The 19,090-nt window shown below is 36.1% G+C and overlaps 3 protein-coding genes across 3 annotated transcripts in view; 2 read left to right on the forward strand and 1 right to left on the reverse strand.

Moving 5' to 3' along the window:
- Positions 1–450, reverse strand: part of LOC132154695 (calsyntenin-2-like) — a 202,351-nt gene extending 201,901 nt beyond the window's left edge. Inside the window, exon 1 of the mRNA XM_059563345.1 lies at positions 198–450. Coding sequence (XP_059419328.1) covers positions 198–270 — 73 coding nt within the window. The 5' untranslated portion in view covers positions 271–450. The remainder of the gene's footprint in view (positions 1–197) is intronic.
- The window catches only part of LOC132154697 (protein arginine N-methyltransferase 5-like), a 463,524-nt gene that overhangs the window by 89,728 nt on the left and 354,706 nt on the right, over positions 1–19,090 (forward strand). The gene's annotated exons all lie outside the window — the stretch shown is intronic.
- Positions 8,386–18,959, forward strand: LOC132154685 (nicotinamide/nicotinic acid mononucleotide adenylyltransferase 3-like). The gene is made up of 5 exons (XM_059563335.1): positions 8,386–8,524; positions 9,711–9,853; positions 12,291–12,474; positions 14,463–14,524; positions 18,093–18,959. Exons 2-5 carry the CDS (start codon positions 9,745–9,747, stop codon positions 18,485–18,487), a joined length of 750 nt encoding a protein of 249 aa, XP_059419318.1. The 5' UTR covers positions 8,386–8,524; positions 9,711–9,744; the 3' UTR covers positions 18,488–18,959.

Below are 19,090 nucleotides of genomic sequence, written 5' to 3' on the forward strand. Positions count from 1 at the left end.
GGTAAAGAAATACAAACTTGTACTATGCAAGGACATATGCGTTGCCAACCTGATCTAAGACACTCGTCTCAGCCTGTCATTGCGTGCCGCTGTGAATTCTGCAAACTGACAGTAATTGATCACATATGATCTAAGACACTAAGTGCCAGGCGTTTCTTTTCATGCGGTGACATTCCAAGTTGTCCAATCTGCCTTACCTTTCCCAGCCAGGATGCCGCACTGCCCGGGGAGCACCAGGAAAAGCATCGCTGTTATCACGCACATCTTCATGATGAGCCCAACACTTCGACCAGAACGCGATGACCTAATTCTTCCTCTGTTAATCTAAAAAAAAAACCACCACTCTCTGGGTTGTATCTGTCCTTGAACGACGGTGAACTGAAGTCTTGCTAGTGAACTCCCAGCTGCGCGAGACGCGGTCCGAGCGCACGAGGTAACGCGGTCTGTGTGTCTGCGCGTTGCGCGAGTTAAACCCCCAGGATCAGGCTGCTACGTCACTCCCCGAGCAATTAGTCTTGACCTATGATAAGCCATTTATTCACTCCCTGTCTAAATACTATTCTGTTGATTTTTATTGTCGATATTTTTCATGTTTTAAAAGTGATATTAGAAATTGATTTACGTTTGTGATTACTGGTCGTTTTTAAACTATTTCTTTCTTTTTATTTTTATCAAACTGAGGCAGCAGTATATCAACACAGTATACTTTTGTCCAAACATCCCTCTCATTTATTATTTATTATCATTATCTTAATCCAAAGACTTTTCCCAAGGTGGACAGCTGTGCCTTCCAGGCACATTAAATATTAATAACAACAACAAAAACAACAACAGTGGTGGGACTTTTCTTTTTTCCCTTTTTTCTTCTTTTTTATGATTCGTATTCCTGTTTGCATTTCATTGGCTATGATAAAATTATGATAAAATGACCTAAAGTAGTTGATAATCCTAGAATTTAAAACACTTTCAAATAGAGTGAAAAGGTTTATTTATTTGTTTATATACTATTCTCCCATTCTTATGACATTATGACAATTTTTTTTTTGTCTTAGCGATGCAAATCCTAATTTATATATTTATTTTTTAATTGATTACCTGTAAGTTACATTAAATGTAATACATGTAACATTATACTGTAAAATTATATTTTTTGCAAATGGAAAGTATTAAGTAGCACATAGGTTATAGTGAAAATCCACAGAAAATTCACATTATATTTATGTGTAAATAACCTGTGTTAACCCGATGGTGTTTTTTGTGTTTTACTGCCTGTACAATTATGGTGGTTATCAGTATATTTAGGAATATGCAAAAGCAAATTGAAGTATTTCTAGTATGTTGGTGTATCCTGGTTACCAGGTAACCTGACTTACAGTACATAGATGACAGCATAGTGGACATCAAAGGCTGCAAACCAAAGTTGTAAAACATTTTTTACAGAGTTTATTATGATTATGGTGCATTTTGAAAAGTCACACTGATATAAAAGGCAGTTTTTTGAGCTGCAGTAATCCATTTTCAGTAAGACCATTTTCAATCCATATTTATTTCCTTTTTTTTTTCTTTTTTTTATGGTTGTCCCTGAAAATTACCTCTCCGTTTCCTCCCATGCATTAACCATGTGTATACTAAATCCTGACTTACCTGTAAAAACTGCCATTTCACATGCAGAGTGTATTCTGAAGATCAAACATTTTCATTTCTAATGGTGGCTCATGCCCTGCCTAAGATTTCCCCTTAGGTGAAATGAGATTTGTCAGCTGAGGTAAAAAAAAAAAAAAAAAAAAAAATAGTGTGTGGACTGTGGACTTACCATGTGCCCAGGTTGACTAGGAAAGCTTTTAATGAGCGTTCAGCCATGAACTCTATAGGTCTTCTCATTTCCACCTCTCTTGAGAGCTCTACCTAGGTTCAATTCAAGATATCAAAACACTGTAAATAACAACATCCTGTGTATACATTTTTTTATATATTTAAAATGTATATATATATATAAAGTAGACTTTGGAAAGTGCAATATAAGAAATGCTTAAATCTTACTTATGCATTGATTAAGATTTGTTATAGAATGCTTTTGTTTGTTTTATTTGGATCCCCATTAGCTTCAGCATAAGCTAATAGCTATTCTTCCTGGGGTCCTATAATCTACCATATAAAAACATATTATACAGTTAGTAGCATTGATCTCAAAATAACAATTAAACAATAAAACAAAACAAAAAAACAAAACAAAAAAATTGCTCCGCTCCGAATAGATCTATATAAAAAATTATGTAACTAAGAAACCTATAACAGTATCTCCTTAAATTAATATTAACTGTATATGTTTCTTTGAAGGTAATATTTCTTAAGTGATTTTTTGAAACCATACAAAGTGTTTTGTTGTTTAATAGTATTTGGGAGAGAGTTCCATTCACACATTGCTCTATACCTTACTGAACGTTGAATTCAAACCACAAAGAGAAGTCCAAACCACAGAGCAGTAATCAAGGTGTGAAAAAAACAATGCATAAAGTACTTGTTTAACAATTTGTGATCTTTTAATAACAGCCAAAGTGTTGCCCATTTTAGTTAACAGTTTCTGAACATGTTTGTCCCAACACTATCTACTATCAATCATTACTCCCAATAGTTTAGCCTCTTCTTTTTGCTCAACTGAATTTTGCTCTATGCTAAGTTCAAGCTTCAGTTTGGCAAGCAAAGAAAAAGAAGTTCCAACCACAAAACAGGTATGCATTATGTAAATATGGGAAGTCAAGATAACGGAATCATTTAGTAGGAGGTAACTTATAAATGCCTGTAAACGTCAGTCTTTTAGATGCAGTTTCCTCACAATGGAGAAAGAAAACTTTCAGAAATCCATTTAAAATTCGAACCCACTACCCATTCTTTCGCTCATTTTATGCCCTATTTTTTCTTGGTGAAATATCAATTTTGCAGAAGCCTGGGGGAATTTCTGATAATCATTTTACTTGCTTGAAAAAAAGGAGCTGGTTTAAAATGCTATATTATTTCCCCGGTCTTCCTGAAACCCAATTTACCTGCACAGCTGATAGATTGGAAAAACCATTTGTGCTCATTCATTTCAATAGTTTGGCTTGTTGCATTTCAGGGGATGCATTCTGTTGAGTAAATTGCTCTAGGTGAAAGCTTCTTAACTCTTTTATCAACACATCTGCAAGTATAAACATCCACCGCAGAGCAGACATGAGAAGAAAGGGTTGAGTTCTCTGAGAGAGGAACCTGCTCGTGCTGATGCTTGAAGCTACCACTGTATAAGATGATGTATGGAGGTTTTTCAGAGATCCACCATTTCAGATTGCACTATTTAATTACTCCACTAGCAGGATCTTAATGCATCAACAGAAAAAACAACATGGTCACTTTGTGTAATACTCTATTCAAAGATTTGTTTTTAAAGTGACAAGGCCAGCACCAGCCTTGGCGATTATGCTATTAATAACTAAGGCTTTACAAAATTGGAGATAGCATTGAGATAAGGTAAAACTTGAACTTTTACCATGAGATAAATATGGAAAGTATTTGACTTAGCCTAACTGAAAATGCATGGTTTCCCGATTCTCATTCTTATTAGTTGCCTGTATGTTCAGATTATGCTAACATGCTAACTGGAAAGAGTTGTACTCTTTCAAAATATATAGGCTAATATCGATCATTATATTCAGTGTAGCCTATAGACACAGCAGGAGAAAATAAAAAAGTTAATATTGGGTGATTTACAGAAGACACAATATTGTCAGTTACTTTGTCTCTTTTTGCAACATAAATAGTTCCAAGTGAAGCCACGGCATAATGTATGTGTTTCTCTTCAAACAACTGTGTTTCGTCTCTCAATGTGCAAACGAATGAACGTATCTGAGTAAATGATTGAATGACTCACCTTTGCATTTCGCTACTAAATAAATCAGTGTTTTTTAATGGATCGGCTGACTGAGTCAATCATTCACTCACAAAGACAATTGCTTGTTGCCTTCTTGCGTAATGATATGTCTTAAGAAAGATTCAATGAAAAATTCCCAACACAGACTGAAATTTCTTGAACAGTGTAAATTTAGTATTATTTAGATACTATCATAGCATTTATTGATTTTTTTTATACTTTTTATACCTGCTTATTTCAATTACTTGCTAAGTCAACATTTGCTTTTTTTCTCCTTTTTTTAGTTTTTTTTTAAGTTTTCATCTATTTTTATTCATTTTAATTAAGCTAAATGACAACACTGGCCTGGAAAACACAAACTCAGTAGACAAGCTAGGTACATACCAGTTTCAGTGCAATTGAACGCTGCTTGACTAATCAGATGCAAAGACTGAAACTAACTGTTGTATAACAATCTAAATGTATGTATATAAATTTACCTCAACTTTTCCGGTTACTTGACACAAAGGTTAATACCTGTTTTCAGTAATGCTATTCACTCTTTGTGTCGTATTATCCGCATAATATGTAACATTCTACATTCATCGCTGTAATATATCTTAGCTGTGTCTTTTTTCTATTCTAATTCTATTTAAAATCTTATGAGAACAATATGTTCATATGAAATCTGAACTCCTCTTTTTCAGAATTCACTCTTTTAGGGTCCACCATTAAGGTGATGCTTCATTAACAGATATACATTTTTTTATTTGCTTTATGTGTTTTACACTTGCCTCGGTTAGACTCTGAAGCCATCATTTGCTCATGGAGTCAATCCTTTCAGCACCTTGGAGAGTTCTCTGTCTCTGTGGCAGTACTACCTGCCTCCCAAGAGGGGTCACCATAGAGTCAATTGGGATTAAGGTCCTGGAGTGCAGCTTTCCTGCAGAATTTAGCTCTAACCCTAGTCAAACACACCTGAACAAGATAATCAAGGTCTTTAGGATTACTAAGGCTACAGACAAACGATTTTTTTTTTTCATGGTTGGAGCAAAACTCTGCAGGACATCGGCACTCAAGGACCGACGTTGCCTACCCCAAACTACTTGGGATCACCTTGCAAAGGAGCGAGTGAGTCAGTAATAGAAAAGATGCATTCATCTGAATGGCAGTCCTATACTTTTAAGAACAACGTTTCTTAACAGTGCTAGATTAGGGTTCTTTGACCTGTAACAAAAGCAGAACCCTTTTTGGTGCTGAATAGAACTGCACTTTAAAAATGCTTTCTAGGATTCAAGATTCAAGATTCAAGATTTTTATTCGTCACATACTAAATTATATATAGCATACATAACCAGCAGTGAAATGTGAGTCAGGTCCGCTCCATGGACAGTGCAATTATTAAAGAAAAACAACACAAATGAAAATATACATAAATATAGCTATGTAAGAATTAAATAAAAGTAAACAATAAAAATATAAGAATAAAATATAAAAAAGATGTATATTGTAGAATTAAATATAGAACGCAAAATAATGTGCATGAACGTAAACTGTAGTCTTAAATATTAAGATGTACAAGGATGTACAATGTGCATATATGCATTTTACTGTGGTCTTAAATATAAGATACACAGGAATGTACAAGAAGCAAATGTGCAAACACGGTGACACTGTCAGTGTGTCTATGTGAGTTAGTGAAGAAAAATGAAAAAGGTAAAGTGAACATTAAGTGGAGGCATGAGGATGTTAAGGTGCTGGTTAAGAGTTTAGGAGCCTGATGGCCTGGGGGAAGAAACTCCTCCTGAGTCTCTCGGTTTTTGCCATCAGGCAACGGTAGCGCTTACCAGATGGCAGCAAAGTGAAAATATGGTTACTAGGGTGGATGGAGTCCTTGATGATTTTAGTAGCTCTACTTCTGCAACGTTTGAGGTAGATGTCCTGTAGAGAGGGGAGAGCAGACCCTGAGATGCACTCAGCTAAGCGCACAACTCTCTGCAGTGCTTTGCAGACTTGACTGGAGCTGTTCCCATACCACACTGAGATGCACTGAGTCAATACACTTTCTATAGCCCCAGAATAGAAAGTTTTCAGGTTTGCTGGTGAGACCCTGAATTTCCTCAGCTGTCGCAGATGGTACAGTCTTTTCCTGGCTTTATTAACCTGTGTTTGAATGTGAGTAGTCCAAGTCAGGTCCTCGGAGATGTTTACACCAAGGTACTTGAAGCTGCTCACCCTCTCCACAGGGGTCCCGCTGATCATAAGAGGAGTATAGGGCTGCTGCTGTTTCTTCCTGAAGTCCACAATCAGCTCTTTAGTTTTGCTCACATTCAGAAAGAGACAGTTGTCCTGGCACCATGATGTCAATTTCTCTACCTCATCCAAGTATGCGGTCTCATTATTGTTGTGAATGAGGCCCAGAACCACAGTATCATCAGCAAATTTGATAATGGATGTGGAGCTGTGCGAAGACACGCAGTCATGTGTGTAGAGAGAGTAGAGCAGGGGACTCAGGACACAGCCCTGTGGGGCTCCTATGTTCAGGGTGATGGAGCTGGAGGTGTACTGGCCTAGTTTCACCACTTGAGGTCTGCCGGTGAGGAAATCAAGAATCCAGTTGCAGAGTGAAGAATTCAGGCCAAGGTCTATGAGTTTGGAAGCTAGCTTTATGGGGACTATAGTATTAAAAGCTGAGCTATAGTCAATAAATAGCAGCCTTACACTAGGACATTAGTGTTATAAAGAACTATTTTTCTTCTCAACTGGAAAAAGGCATTGCCACCATCTTACAAACGCTGGGTTACTGAGGTGATGTCGTGTCTTAAACTTGAGCATCTTAAATACACTCTCCGAGGTACCTCTGCAAAGTTTTATGGGGTCTGGCAGCCCTTTTTATCTTATTTGAATCTTCATTGGCCAGTATAGTATAATCAGTACTATGTGTATCCCCCCCCTCCCTCCCACTTTTTTTTTTTTTTTTTTTTTTTTTTTTCAGGGGTGTGTATGTTGATGTGTGAATAAGTATGTAGATCCAGAATTAATGTTGTTCATGGTTCTGTGTATTGTGTTTGTGGAAAACAGAAAAATCAATAAAAATATTTGTATAATAATAAAGAACTATTTTAATAATACTTTATTTTCATTTTTTGGCATGTTATTAATATGTTATTTTTAACCCTCTGTCTGTTTTATAATTTATTGTAACTTGTATTAGGTTTTTAGGTAAAAATAAAAAACAGCATGTTGTGTTATGTAGGAACTTTTATTTCTTATTGACTTTAAATTGTAGCAAAAATAACAGTTCTCTAACAACACTAGTAAATGATCATTTACACTGAATATGAATAAATACACAAGCAGGTAAACATAGAATAGAACCTGGGGCCAGTTGCATAAACCACTCTCATAAGACTGTGTTCTAAGAACTAGTTTGACCAGCTAGCAGTACACTAAGGGGATACCCAGCCTTACTTTTTGGATTCAAATTAGACCAATCTACATTTTTGTAACAGACATTAAAATGTTATGTCTTAAAGAACTGTGTGGAACATGGAAAAGTATCGCCTTTGTCTTCAAATACACTCAACCAATCTCATGTCACAATGACACACAGGCATTTTGTTGAATTTTCATGATCAGACAAAAAAACTTATGCTTTTAATTTACAGTTTAATATTGGATTTTAAGTAGACAGGCCTATATCTCCATCTCTAGGCACACAGATGCAAAAATCCAGACTCAAAGAGAACAGACTGACGAGGATAAACATATTCAGTTCATAAGGCAGATATGATTTCCAGGGATGAACAGGTCTAGTGCAAAAGAGCAAATATCGCTGTGCTCATCACATCTGTGTGATGAAACACAGAGAATATGACTCCATTAGTGGAGCACAACATTCGTCACATTAGCCAGAGCAGGCTTAGAATATGGATCTTTACAGCCCATTTCCCCTTTAGTAGCTATAATTAGGGTAGTTTTTGTGCAAAGTGCCTTTATGAAGGGCAATAGAAAGTCTCCTTGAAGGGTGATTAGAAAAAGCTTTTTCTCCCTCCCGCAGGTTAGATATTTATGTTAAAAGGTAATACATAATGCATGAAGGACTAAGAAAGGAGGTAGACGATATATATCCATATCCATAGCCTATGTATAAAGTAACTGTTTCAATAAAGCCATTAGCAATGTCTTTTGCGCCCCATTAGAGTCTGTGATGTACAGAATCACAGTTCCACATGAATATAATTCACTTCATATTAGGCCTTTAAAGGGATAATAGACTGCTTTTAAGATCGCCTTGCGTTCAGAATCGTGCCCCTTCAGAACTTTCATCTTCCTCAAGACTTGCTCCATCAGATAAAGGACAGACTGTTCATATCATTTGACTTTGAACGAGTCCTTGTCATTAAAGGTACAGTTAGAGCGAACGAGGTCGGTTATTATGATTAAATACAGTGGGGATTATTTGGTCTCTTATTTAATGAACTGATCTATTCTGTTTTCGCCACTAGTGGCCGCTGTGGCACAAAATGAATGGAACTTTGTTTTTCTATCTCAATGTTCTGGGGGACATTAACCGTGTAACAAACGGCTAACGATATATAGCATGTAACATTTGCATAACCTTGGAGGAGATCTTTGGATAAGGTAAACACATACAGCTTAAACGTTTTGTTTATTAGCATATTTGTCATGTAATATACCTGCCGAAGTCATAACCTTAATGAATACCTTTAAAGCTGTTTTGTAAATGCCATAATCCAAAACTATACAGCTGTCAAACTCACTAAATCCTTTTGGTAATTTTGCTACTCATACTGGTTTTTGACATGGTAGTATTTCATTATAGTATACCTTGCAATACCACGTGAATACCTGCATATATTTTTCATTTAGTATCATATATCAAAGCACCATCTGATTTCATCAATGTGAAATCACCATAGGTGCCCATGACTTTTATAGTTTTAAATAATGTCTTATCGGTCACATTACGCTAGTATGTGTAATTTTTATGTTCATCCCTTTATTCATCCTTTGTTGTAAGCCCTTCATCCTTAAACAGAAATAACGTTACTTGTCTGTTCTCATACTTGTACCTGCACAGTTTTATTATTAGGATCGTACACAATATTTTTTCTGCATCCATCCATCAATTTACCTGTTGTTATTATTAAATAAGTGTATGTTTACGGGGTATGGTTTATACTGTGTAATCTTGTCAACAAAATGTGCCTTGTCCAGTGTTTCCTATTGGCTTGACTTGACAGACAGATTAGTCCAGTGCCAAAACTGTCTATTTATCACATTATCTAAGAGTATGTAACATTTAGATTAATTAAAGCTTTTTCAGTGTTTAATAAGGGATTTCTTAGGCAATAAAGAAGATGGAAGATTTTAACAGGAAATATTGAGCAACATCATTAATAAATTCCACTTGCATCCATGTACAAAACATGACAACTGTTAGCCTAATAAGACTAATTCCAGTCACATTTAAACGTGCATTCAAGGTTAAAGTGTGCAGGATCTGCACACTAATGCCCCACAGTTATAATCCTTAATAATTTACAGGGTTTTCAATGCAGGACAGAGCAAAGTCAAGTTCAGGCATGCTACTTAAGTTTAATTGGTATTAACAATATATTGCACTGTATGTATAGTTCTCATTTATCCCTCTTGTAAACATTATGCATTGTCTATAAATACCGTAACTTAATTTGTTCCTGAGTAGTACTCTCATTTTATAGCAAAACATTTAGTTTTGTGCTCATATTGCAAATATTATTTGATATGGGATTAAGAAATGTATTTTTTTTTTTGTTTATTGTAGTGTGATCGTGTTTACTATGCTGTGAAACACTGAAATGGCTGGTCGTATTCCTCTGGTTTTGCTGGCCTGTGGCTCCTTCAACCCCATTACCCACCAGCACATGCGGCTGTTTGAGCTGGCCAGAGACCACATGCACCAGACGGGTTGGTGCCACCTGTTCTTTTACCTGAAATTGGCCATCATCTGTTATCAGGCCAAAATTGGCTTCCTTTCCTTCCTCTGAGCCTGTCGCTTTAAAGTGATTTCTGTTGTATAACTGCATTTTTTACATAATTCTATTAATAATTCTAAATCTATTAACCTTAAAAGGCCAGGCATATGAAGTAATAGTTAGAAGAAAAAAAAAAAATAAAATAATAATAATATAGTTAAAAAGTTTATTGAACCTTAAAAAAATATATATTTTTTTAGACTTTTTGTTAAGAATTTAATTGATACATAATGATTTTATGGCTCATATTTTATGATATAGGAAAATGGAGCTCATACTCAAAGTGGAAAAAACAGGCCCAAACTGAGCAAAAATAGTCAATTTGGTGCATTTTCTGATATTTGTATGGCCAAAAATTAAGACATTCTTGTAATGTAAATCAATGATATCTGTAACAGTAAATAGACTGCACGCATAAATATCACCCATATAAATCTCTCCCAATTATGTCTTTAGTAAGATGATATTTAAATGCATGATCAAGCATTTATGATCAAAGCTCTATAGCTTTATAGACGTATAATGCAATGCAATATAATTACTGTATGTTTGAGAGATGAACAAATAAAAATTACTCAGAAACCTGATGTATCATATTTGATGGTCTCATTTTATCTAAAATTTCTTATCTTTATCTAATAAAGTGCATATCAAATATGATGCAGTATAAAGTTAAATATATCTCTTTCATTTAAAGGCTGTAAGAAATGGGTGTCAAATGTAAAGTTTGAGTGTTTAACTCTCTTAGCAGTGCCTTTGCGTTAGATACAGCATCAGCTGACCTGTTCTCAGTGAAAGTATAATTGCACAAGTTCATACCCAAGCGTCACAAGCAAAAAAAATGACTTTTTTTAGCTGCTGTAACACTGTGTCTACAATGCAAGCAAGCATTTCAAGTTTTGTTGATTATAATTGGAACATTTATGCACTACTTTGCAGTGTAGACATGGTGTAACTGTACCTCTTGAAAGACTCCGGCATGCTGACATTTTTGCTTGTGTTTATTTACTGTACACAGTGTACTCGCATAACAAGTAGCCAAAATAGCCTGCGTCTTATTTTACCTCATGAGTGCATGGAGACTTGTCTGTGGTTTGTTGCCATTTTTATGGAAGATTACAAGCTGACTTTTAAAAATTGTATTGATAAATTCTGGTTTATAATGTCTTGCATGCACAGCTAAGTGAGAAACTGCAAAACAATTGCAGTATGATTTGAATTCATCTTGACTATGCAAAATTAAAGCATTATTTGGCAAAAACATTAAGCATTCAGCAACTCATTAGAATCCGCCTTTGTGTGCAAAGCTTGTGTTAATTTGTGTGCAGTGGCTTAGAAACTTTTGCAGGGTTGTTGCGTTTAGAAAAGGAATCAATGACCGTTTAATAATCTGACAGTTATTTACATTTTGTTCATATGGTTGGTACTTCAGAGGAATAGTTCAACCAAAAATAAAACATCTGAAAATGAGTAGACTGAAAATCTACTCACTCTTAGGCCATCCAAGATATAGATGAGTTTGATTCTTCATCAGAACATTAGTTGCTCAACAATAGCAGTGAATGGATGCCATTAGAGTTCAAAAAGCTGATAAAAATATCATAATAATCTGCAAGTAATCTACACGAGTTCACCAATCCATGCTTTAATGAAACAAAAAACTGATTGTTCATAAGTAACAAGTCCATGTTTATGATGTTTTGGTATTAAGATGTTCAGTTCTTTAAACTATTGCTTCTAAAATACAATTTGTTCAGGGAAAAAGTTCATCCCCTGTTGTCTTCTCACATTAAAATCTTTATTCATTAAACTTATTTGTTTAGAACTGTTTTGGACTGTTTTTGTTATGTATAGGACTCGTAGTTTAGTTGAAAGCAACGTTTTGAAGTTAAAAATGTCTTGATGGTTTTGTTTATTGCAAACACACAACCTTTGGCTTCCAAAATGTTGATTTATGGACTGGAGTTGTGTGGATTATTGTGTTTTTATCAGCTGTTTGAACTCTCATTCTGACGGCACCCATTCATTGCAGAGGATCCATTGATGAGGAAGTGATGTGATGCCAAATTTATTCTGTTTCCGATAAAGAAACAAACTCCCCTACATCTTCGATGGCCTGAGGGTGAGTCAGTTTTAAGCAAATTTTCATTTATGGTTTAACTATTCCTTTAATCCAAAAACCTCTATTGTATTGCATTCATGATACACATTTGATAAGTTTATGCATTTCCAAGGTATGGAACGCACGTTGTTGGCATTGTATTACTGTTTTAGCTACAGGAACTGTGATTTGTTTTATATTTGACATTTAATTTGTCATATGCTTGACTCTTTTTGGGTCAGATATGTTGTCTCTCTCCATTTTGCAGGTCTGTATCGTGTTGTGGGTGGTATTGTATCTCCTGTCGGTGATAATTATGGAAAACAAGGTCTTGTTGTTTCGAAACATCGACTTGCTATGGCAAGACTGGCCCTGCAGAGCTCTGACTGGGTTTCTGTAGATGACTGGGAGAGCCAGCAGGCGGATTGGACAGAGACTGTGGTGACCATGAGGTGAATATTAATATAAAGAACAATTTTAGAAAAGTATTCTGCATTAGCTTCATACTATGACTAACGCAATTCATTTATCCAGTCAAAGGTTGCACAAGGCAAGTAACTTTTTGGAGTCTCTAACACAACTGGGACACTAGCTGTAAAGGCATCATTAACCGGTTTTGACAGATGGGGCGCCTAATGCTTATTGCACTTCCATTATCTCAGGAACTGCTCGGAAGTGCAGCGATAGTCATCTTTAATGATAGAAAAGTTGCTTTTTTTCTTTACTTCAAAAGCACTGTTCAAATTTTAAACATACTGGCGTCATTAAGATTAATGAGAGTTTATAATATGGCGTACAGTTATGTCTGATATTGGCTTATCCTTCTCGTAGATGAACTTATGGTGCTTAAAGAGTGTTATATCTTACAAATAAATACCCAGAATCTCATTTATATAGTGTAGTTTTTACAAAAAGAAGATAAAAGAATGACGCACATTGGCAAAGGGTCTCACAGGTGTATAGGTATAGAATATAGAAATTCAGTTTTTACTGTAGAAATATTTCATTTTGCAATTGTATTTTATATGTTGCCTTTATAAGTGAATTCACCTTGCATTACCCTCTATGAAGGACTTCACAGACTCACTGTCATTTTCAAAGTACTTTAACTAAAGCTTAAACTTTATAGGAGCCGAATCCTTAAAATCCCTGTGTAACAGACATCAAATATCCAGGCATTGACGTGACTCGTTCCAGCCCTACTATCCATCATAACGGCCACAGTTTCCATTCTCTTCAGATTCTGCCACAGAAAACATGAACACCCCATCATCCTTTAGTATTTGGTTGCTAGTGGTTTTCATTTTGCAACCGTGCTAAATTCTAACCCCTTTTTTCGTTGTGATGGGCCATTCCTCCTCTTGAATCCCTCAAGAGACTGTTTAAGGACCCACCAGAGCACTCAAATTTAGTTTTATGCCAACTGCTAGCTATGCCCTTAGGTGGCTAATTAATGCTCCGATACTAGGTAAGAGGATGGCTGCTCTTGCGCCAGGGGTCTGTGCCAGAGCTTTGTATTTCTAGGTTCGTTATTTACTTCCTGGCAGAATTGGACGAAATTGCACAGTTGATTATATGCCCTTGCAGTTGACCTATGTGATAAATTACCAGTTTTAGTTTATGCTATTTTTTAAAGGACATACAGTAATGCTATGCTGCATACAATACAAACTCGTTACAAAATCTATTCTGCTGCCTGAAAAGAAGGTAGGTGCTTTACAGGAGTCCTTTTGGCCAAATTGCATCTGTCCCTCACATAGAGAATGCATAGCAATGAGATTTATCTATCTATCTTCATTATTCTATCTACCGTTCAAAAGTAGATTCAACCAGCCATATATCAATGTGGCGAGTGGGGCGGGGCCGAGGGACGTGGGAACAAGGAGGGAGGCCGGCAATGATTGGGAAATCAGTGACACCTGCGACCCACTGCCGGTCTCGAGTCCCACGTAGGAGATGGAAGGATATAAAACTGGAGCGACGACAGTGAAGGACGAGAGAGGACCAGGCCTGGGTTTTTAGTTGTGTTTTGGTTTTTATTTTGTGCGCATCAGTCGTCCGTGAGGGGCTGGTGCGCTGTTTTGTGTTTATTTTGTAATTAAAGTTTCATTTTGATTGTCCGCTGGTTCCCGCCTCCTTCTTCCCGATGATTATTAAGGGATATCATTACAATCAAATTGATCAAAAATGAAAAATTTCAAATAAATACTGTGCTTTTAAACTTTCTATTCTTCGAAGAATCATGGAAAATCTAGTTGTCATTCTATCTATCGTTCTGTCATTCCATAGATACTGTATATCTACTTTATAGGCACATTTAATTCAATGTGAATGTAAAGCTTCTTCTACATTCATAAGATGACTACCTACACTCAATGGCCATTCATGGTCACCAATGTTTATCTGCTGTGTTTGTTTCTTCCTGCATCACTTAACACAGGTACCACTATGACTGCATAGCTGCACAGTACCACAACAGCAAGGACCCACCCACAGCCTCTGGTAAGCTCCGCCCACATCTCAATATGTCTTTATAAAACTGGCACAGAAACCTCTCATCGCAATTCAGTTTTCCCCTAAGCCTCCTCTGTGGCCCAACATAGCCTTTTCTGTCTTTGCTAATCACTTTAGATAAGTCTGATGCATTTAAAACAGGCTGTTGTCTTCTCTCTAGCCAGCACAAGCTTTGTTAGGCGTCTTTTCAACAGTGCTTTTATTTGGGGTTGCTGTAGAGGAGCATGCTAATGAAGCCTAATACCCTCCACAGGATGACTGAGCTTAAGACAAGCGTGCTCAGACTGTTAATAAAGCTGAGATTAATAGCCAGGACAACTTTATAACAAGACAAGTGCCAAGAATGCACACAAATGCCCTGTTATCTATATTGTTCTAATGCTATTTTTTTTTTAGCTATTTTCAGTTTATTTATATATTTTTTAAATGGACCCATTCACTCTTATTGGTATGCCTAATATGTTGAAATTACATATCACAAATGATTCAGCCTATATTTTAATTCATAAAACAGTTGTCAGATATTAAGTGTTCCGCTAATTAAATCTTACCTTGCACTTTTTATGTTAAAAACTGAAGTGATATTTTCACAGGAAGAGATCGGTTTAATTTTAGATTTCATGTCGAATTATCTCAGGGATTATTGCAGAGGTGGGTAGAGTACCCAAAAACTGTACTCAAGTAAAAGTACTTCTAGAAATATTTACTCAAGTAAAAGTAAAAGTACTAGTCTTGAATAGTTACTCGAGTAAGAGTAAAAGAGTATCGGAAAAAAAATCTACTCAAGTAGTTAGTTACTAGTTACTTTGGGTCATATATACTGAGCCTATTTTATTTAGATATATAGATAAAAATGTATATAATGTATGTGTGTGTGTATAAATGTTGATATTTAATCAGCCTTTACTCCAATTTATGTAATTTATTATAAAACCCTGTCTATTCCAATTTATGTAATTTATTATAAAACCCTGTCTGTTTATTTAAGTAACAGATATAGGTGTCATGCCATAACATATTTTTAATACGACTGACTTTATATTAAATGTGAATTTTAACATTGAAATTTAATGTGATATAAATATTGCTACTAATCTTTCATTGTTCAGAAAGAGAGCAAATAACAATTACATTATTAAAGATCATTTTCACTGACAGTCTAGATTTCAATCACTCTCAAACTCCCATTAAAATCACTGAAACTGTTAACACTGTGAAATCAATGTCTTAATTATAGATTCGTACACACATCTGCACTTTGTTGTTTCTGACGAGAGAATTCGCCAGAAAGAGGTATTCAGTCAGTGAGTGAGTGAAGGAAGCACCGGCATTTTAGCAATGACTCATCTGAATGCCTCTGATTGGCCAATGCTTTAATAAGCTCAAAAGAATCATGTGTGATTTGTTATAATGCGCAGTGCTGTAAAAACACATCTATCTCTGGCTCAGCACCAGCAAGCGATCACAGATCTGAATTTAGCAGCTGATGATATGACTTGCTGAACGTACTCGCACCGGTGTGATTGTATTAAAATTAATAAAATCTTAATCGGCTATTTTTTGTCTTTTGGAAGCTGCATTCAACTTGACTCCCCTCTGTTATAAGCCACACACGTACAACAAACTAATGTCACAGTGGTATCGTGTACTTTAATCGAATGTAGCCCAAGTTATTACTTGTTAAACAGTAGACAGCACACGCGGTGTTCATCTAATAAGGATCTCCATCGCAAGCAATAGCCTTTGCAGATTTGCTTTCAATTCAGTGCAGTTCCATAGCCACGTTTTCAACGCTGCTGATGTTAAACGTTAAAACTCTGAGTGAACCGCTTCAGACGCTCAGCGCGTGCGGCAGGGAACTGAACGACTCATTCAAACTGATTCATGAACCAATTCACTCGTTTGCCAATTGGTTTGATCAAGCCTTTGAACAGAATTGACTCAAATTGAATCATTCGCGAATGGGCATCGTTCATTGCCCAGAGAAAAGTAGACGGCGCGTTTGGAATAAACTGAAGCATTTATAACATTTATTGCATTAAGATAAAGTAACGAGAGGAGCGTCGCCCACAGTAACGAAGTAAAAGTACAGATTTTTCCCCAAAAATGTACTCAAGTAAGAGTATAAAGTACACATCTTTAAATATACTCGAAAAGTATTAGTTACCCCAAAAAATTACTCAAGTAAATGTAACGAAGTAAATGTAACTCGTTACTACCCACCTCTGGATTATTGTTTATGAAATTGCTTTCCTGCAAACACATTTTTAAGCAATTCAAAGAAATCTGGCGCTTACTGATTTGAGCCATTGATGATTGTCTGGAAATATTAGTGTTTGTATTGGAATGTGCACAATGCTTTTCTTTACTGTGTTTTTCAAGAATGTTTTCATTATTAGAATAATTATGAAAGGGGTAGGTATTTCCCCATCCCCATACAGTGTGCACATGCATTTCTTTAGATCTATGTATAGCCACATGGAGTAGAAATAAAGAGCTTTAGTGGGCTGCTGAGGTTCATTTACTACCCCCTGCAATTCATGTCTGCTCAAACAAAAGCCAGCTCCCAGACACGTCATAGTGAGAGAATTTTGCACAGTATTGATTATTTCATATAATGTAAATATCACTGCTGATGTGGAGCCCTTGCAATGCTGGCCATGAAATGATTTCTAATGAAGCGTTGAGGAAAGAAAATTTGAGATTTTTGCAGATTTCAGGCATGGGTTCAAGGAGTGTCAAACACTTTGACTTCGAGCCACCACAGCATATTGAAAGACATGGGGAAATTCCTTGATTGTATTGTTTTTTGTTTGTGTTCGCAACTGATACACTAAAAGAAGTGTGTATTTTATTAATATCAGTTTATTTCCACGGAGCAGTTTCCAGCATTGTTTGGTTTTGAGTTTCAGGTTTTCTGTTTTCAGTTAACTGCCATGGCAATATTTAATTGCTGTTCAAGTTTTTCAGCAAATATTTTTGTTTTATTACATTTTATTTCAGCTTTATTTTCATTTACGAAAGTATTTTTAATAGCTTTAGTTTTAGTCAACAATACATCCAATTAAATTGCTCTCTTTGTGCTTCATGGATGTAAAAACAATAATAAGTCAAAAAACATTACAGTAAATTAACGATGACAGAATTTTTATTTTCAGCCGAAATTTAAAAGCTGTGAATTTCCAGTCACATTGCTATGGTTGGTGCCAAAACAGTACATCACTTTTAAAAGATTTGTTCACCTAAAAATAAAACAATTATCTCAGGCCTTCCAAGTTGTAGATGAATTTGTTTCTTCATCTGTACAGATTTGGGAGAAATTTACATCACTCGACAATGGATGTTTTTACCAGCTGTTTGAAAAGGTACCCATTCACTGCAGAGGATCCATTAGTGAGCGAGTGATGTAATGAATTTCTCAGATTCTGAACAAAAAACAAAACTCATCTCTACATTTTAAGCAAATTTTCATTTTTGGGTGAACTGCTTGTTTAATTTATATAGAAAGCAACGACGTACTGTACAATCAATAATGTGATCACTTTCTCCCCTACAGATGTTCCTCAGCTGAAGTTGCTTTGTGGAGCAGATTTCATGGACACCTTTAAGATTCCTGGTCTGTGGAGGGATGATCATGTAGAGGAGGTGGTGGGCCGCTTTGGACTGGTCTGTGTGAGCAGAGGTAGCTTGCAACCAGACCGGGCTATACACGAGTCCGACTTGTTGTCCAGGCACTCCCAGCGCATTTTTCTCGTTCGGGAGTGGGTCCACAATGAGATCAGTGCTACAGAGGTCCGACGAGCCCTACGGAGAGGCCAGAGTGTTAAATATCTCTTACCAGACTCGGTCATTGATTACATAAGAGAGCACAACCTTTATACACAAGACAGTGAGATGAAGAACAAAGATGTCAAACTACGACCTCTTACCATGCAAACCATTCAAGACTGACGTACAGGAAGTAGCCTTCAGTGGTCTTGGTCACTAGTAATTGCTAAATATGTTTCAAAAGATTGCATTTTTCTCTTACTTGTCATTTTGAAGATGTGAAAGCAGCTTTAAAAGAGTTGCATATTTTGTCTTGTGTAAAGTGAGCATTATCCATGACCATGGTTTCCTAGTGAATGTGTAGAGAGGGATTTACGAATTTATCCTGTCTCTGCAGGAGTTAGATTTGCCAGACCACTGCAGAGCTGTAGGTCTATGTCCAGGTCTGGGATTTGATGACTTAAATGTCAGAAGGAAGATAAATAACAGAGCCTTTACACTTTAGAGAGCAAACACTGCTTCCTCCGTTTCTATTTGCACAGAAAGCGTCATTCATTGTGTCAGATCCCTAAAGATGTTCCATCAAGCTTTTTGGTGTAGGGAAAAAAGAGTTTTTGACTAAATAAAATAGAAGAATGGAGTTTGGGATATTTGAGGCAATGTCTATCTGAATGGCTTCTTTTCCCTTGTACCACTGACTGTGAGCTTGACTCAAACCAGCTAGTTGCTTTAAGGGTTTTTTGCAGTGTTGAAGCCCCCTGCTGAAAGTCTTTGTGTGTGGAGTTT

The sequence above is a fragment of the Carassius carassius genome, chromosome 12, assembly GCF_963082965.1.
Source record: "Carassius carassius chromosome 12, fCarCar2.1, whole genome shotgun sequence".
Lineage (NCBI taxonomy): Eukaryota > Metazoa > Chordata > Actinopteri > Cypriniformes > Cyprinidae > Carassius > Carassius carassius.

Bases quoted from the DNA above. Each gene is read 5' to 3' on its own strand.
- LOC132154685 (XM_059563335.1), top strand. From the start codon at position 9,745: ATGGCTGGTCGTATTCCTCTGGTTTTGCTGGCCTGTGGCTCCTTCAAC. The intron at 9,854-12,290 runs GTTGGTGCCACC...TCCATTTTGCAG, and splicing joins AGACCACATGCACCAGACGG to GTCTGTATCGTGTTGTGGGT. The intron at 12,475-14,462 runs GTGAATATTAAT...CACTTAACACAG, and splicing joins GAGACTGTGGTGACCATGAG to GTACCACTATGACTGCATAG.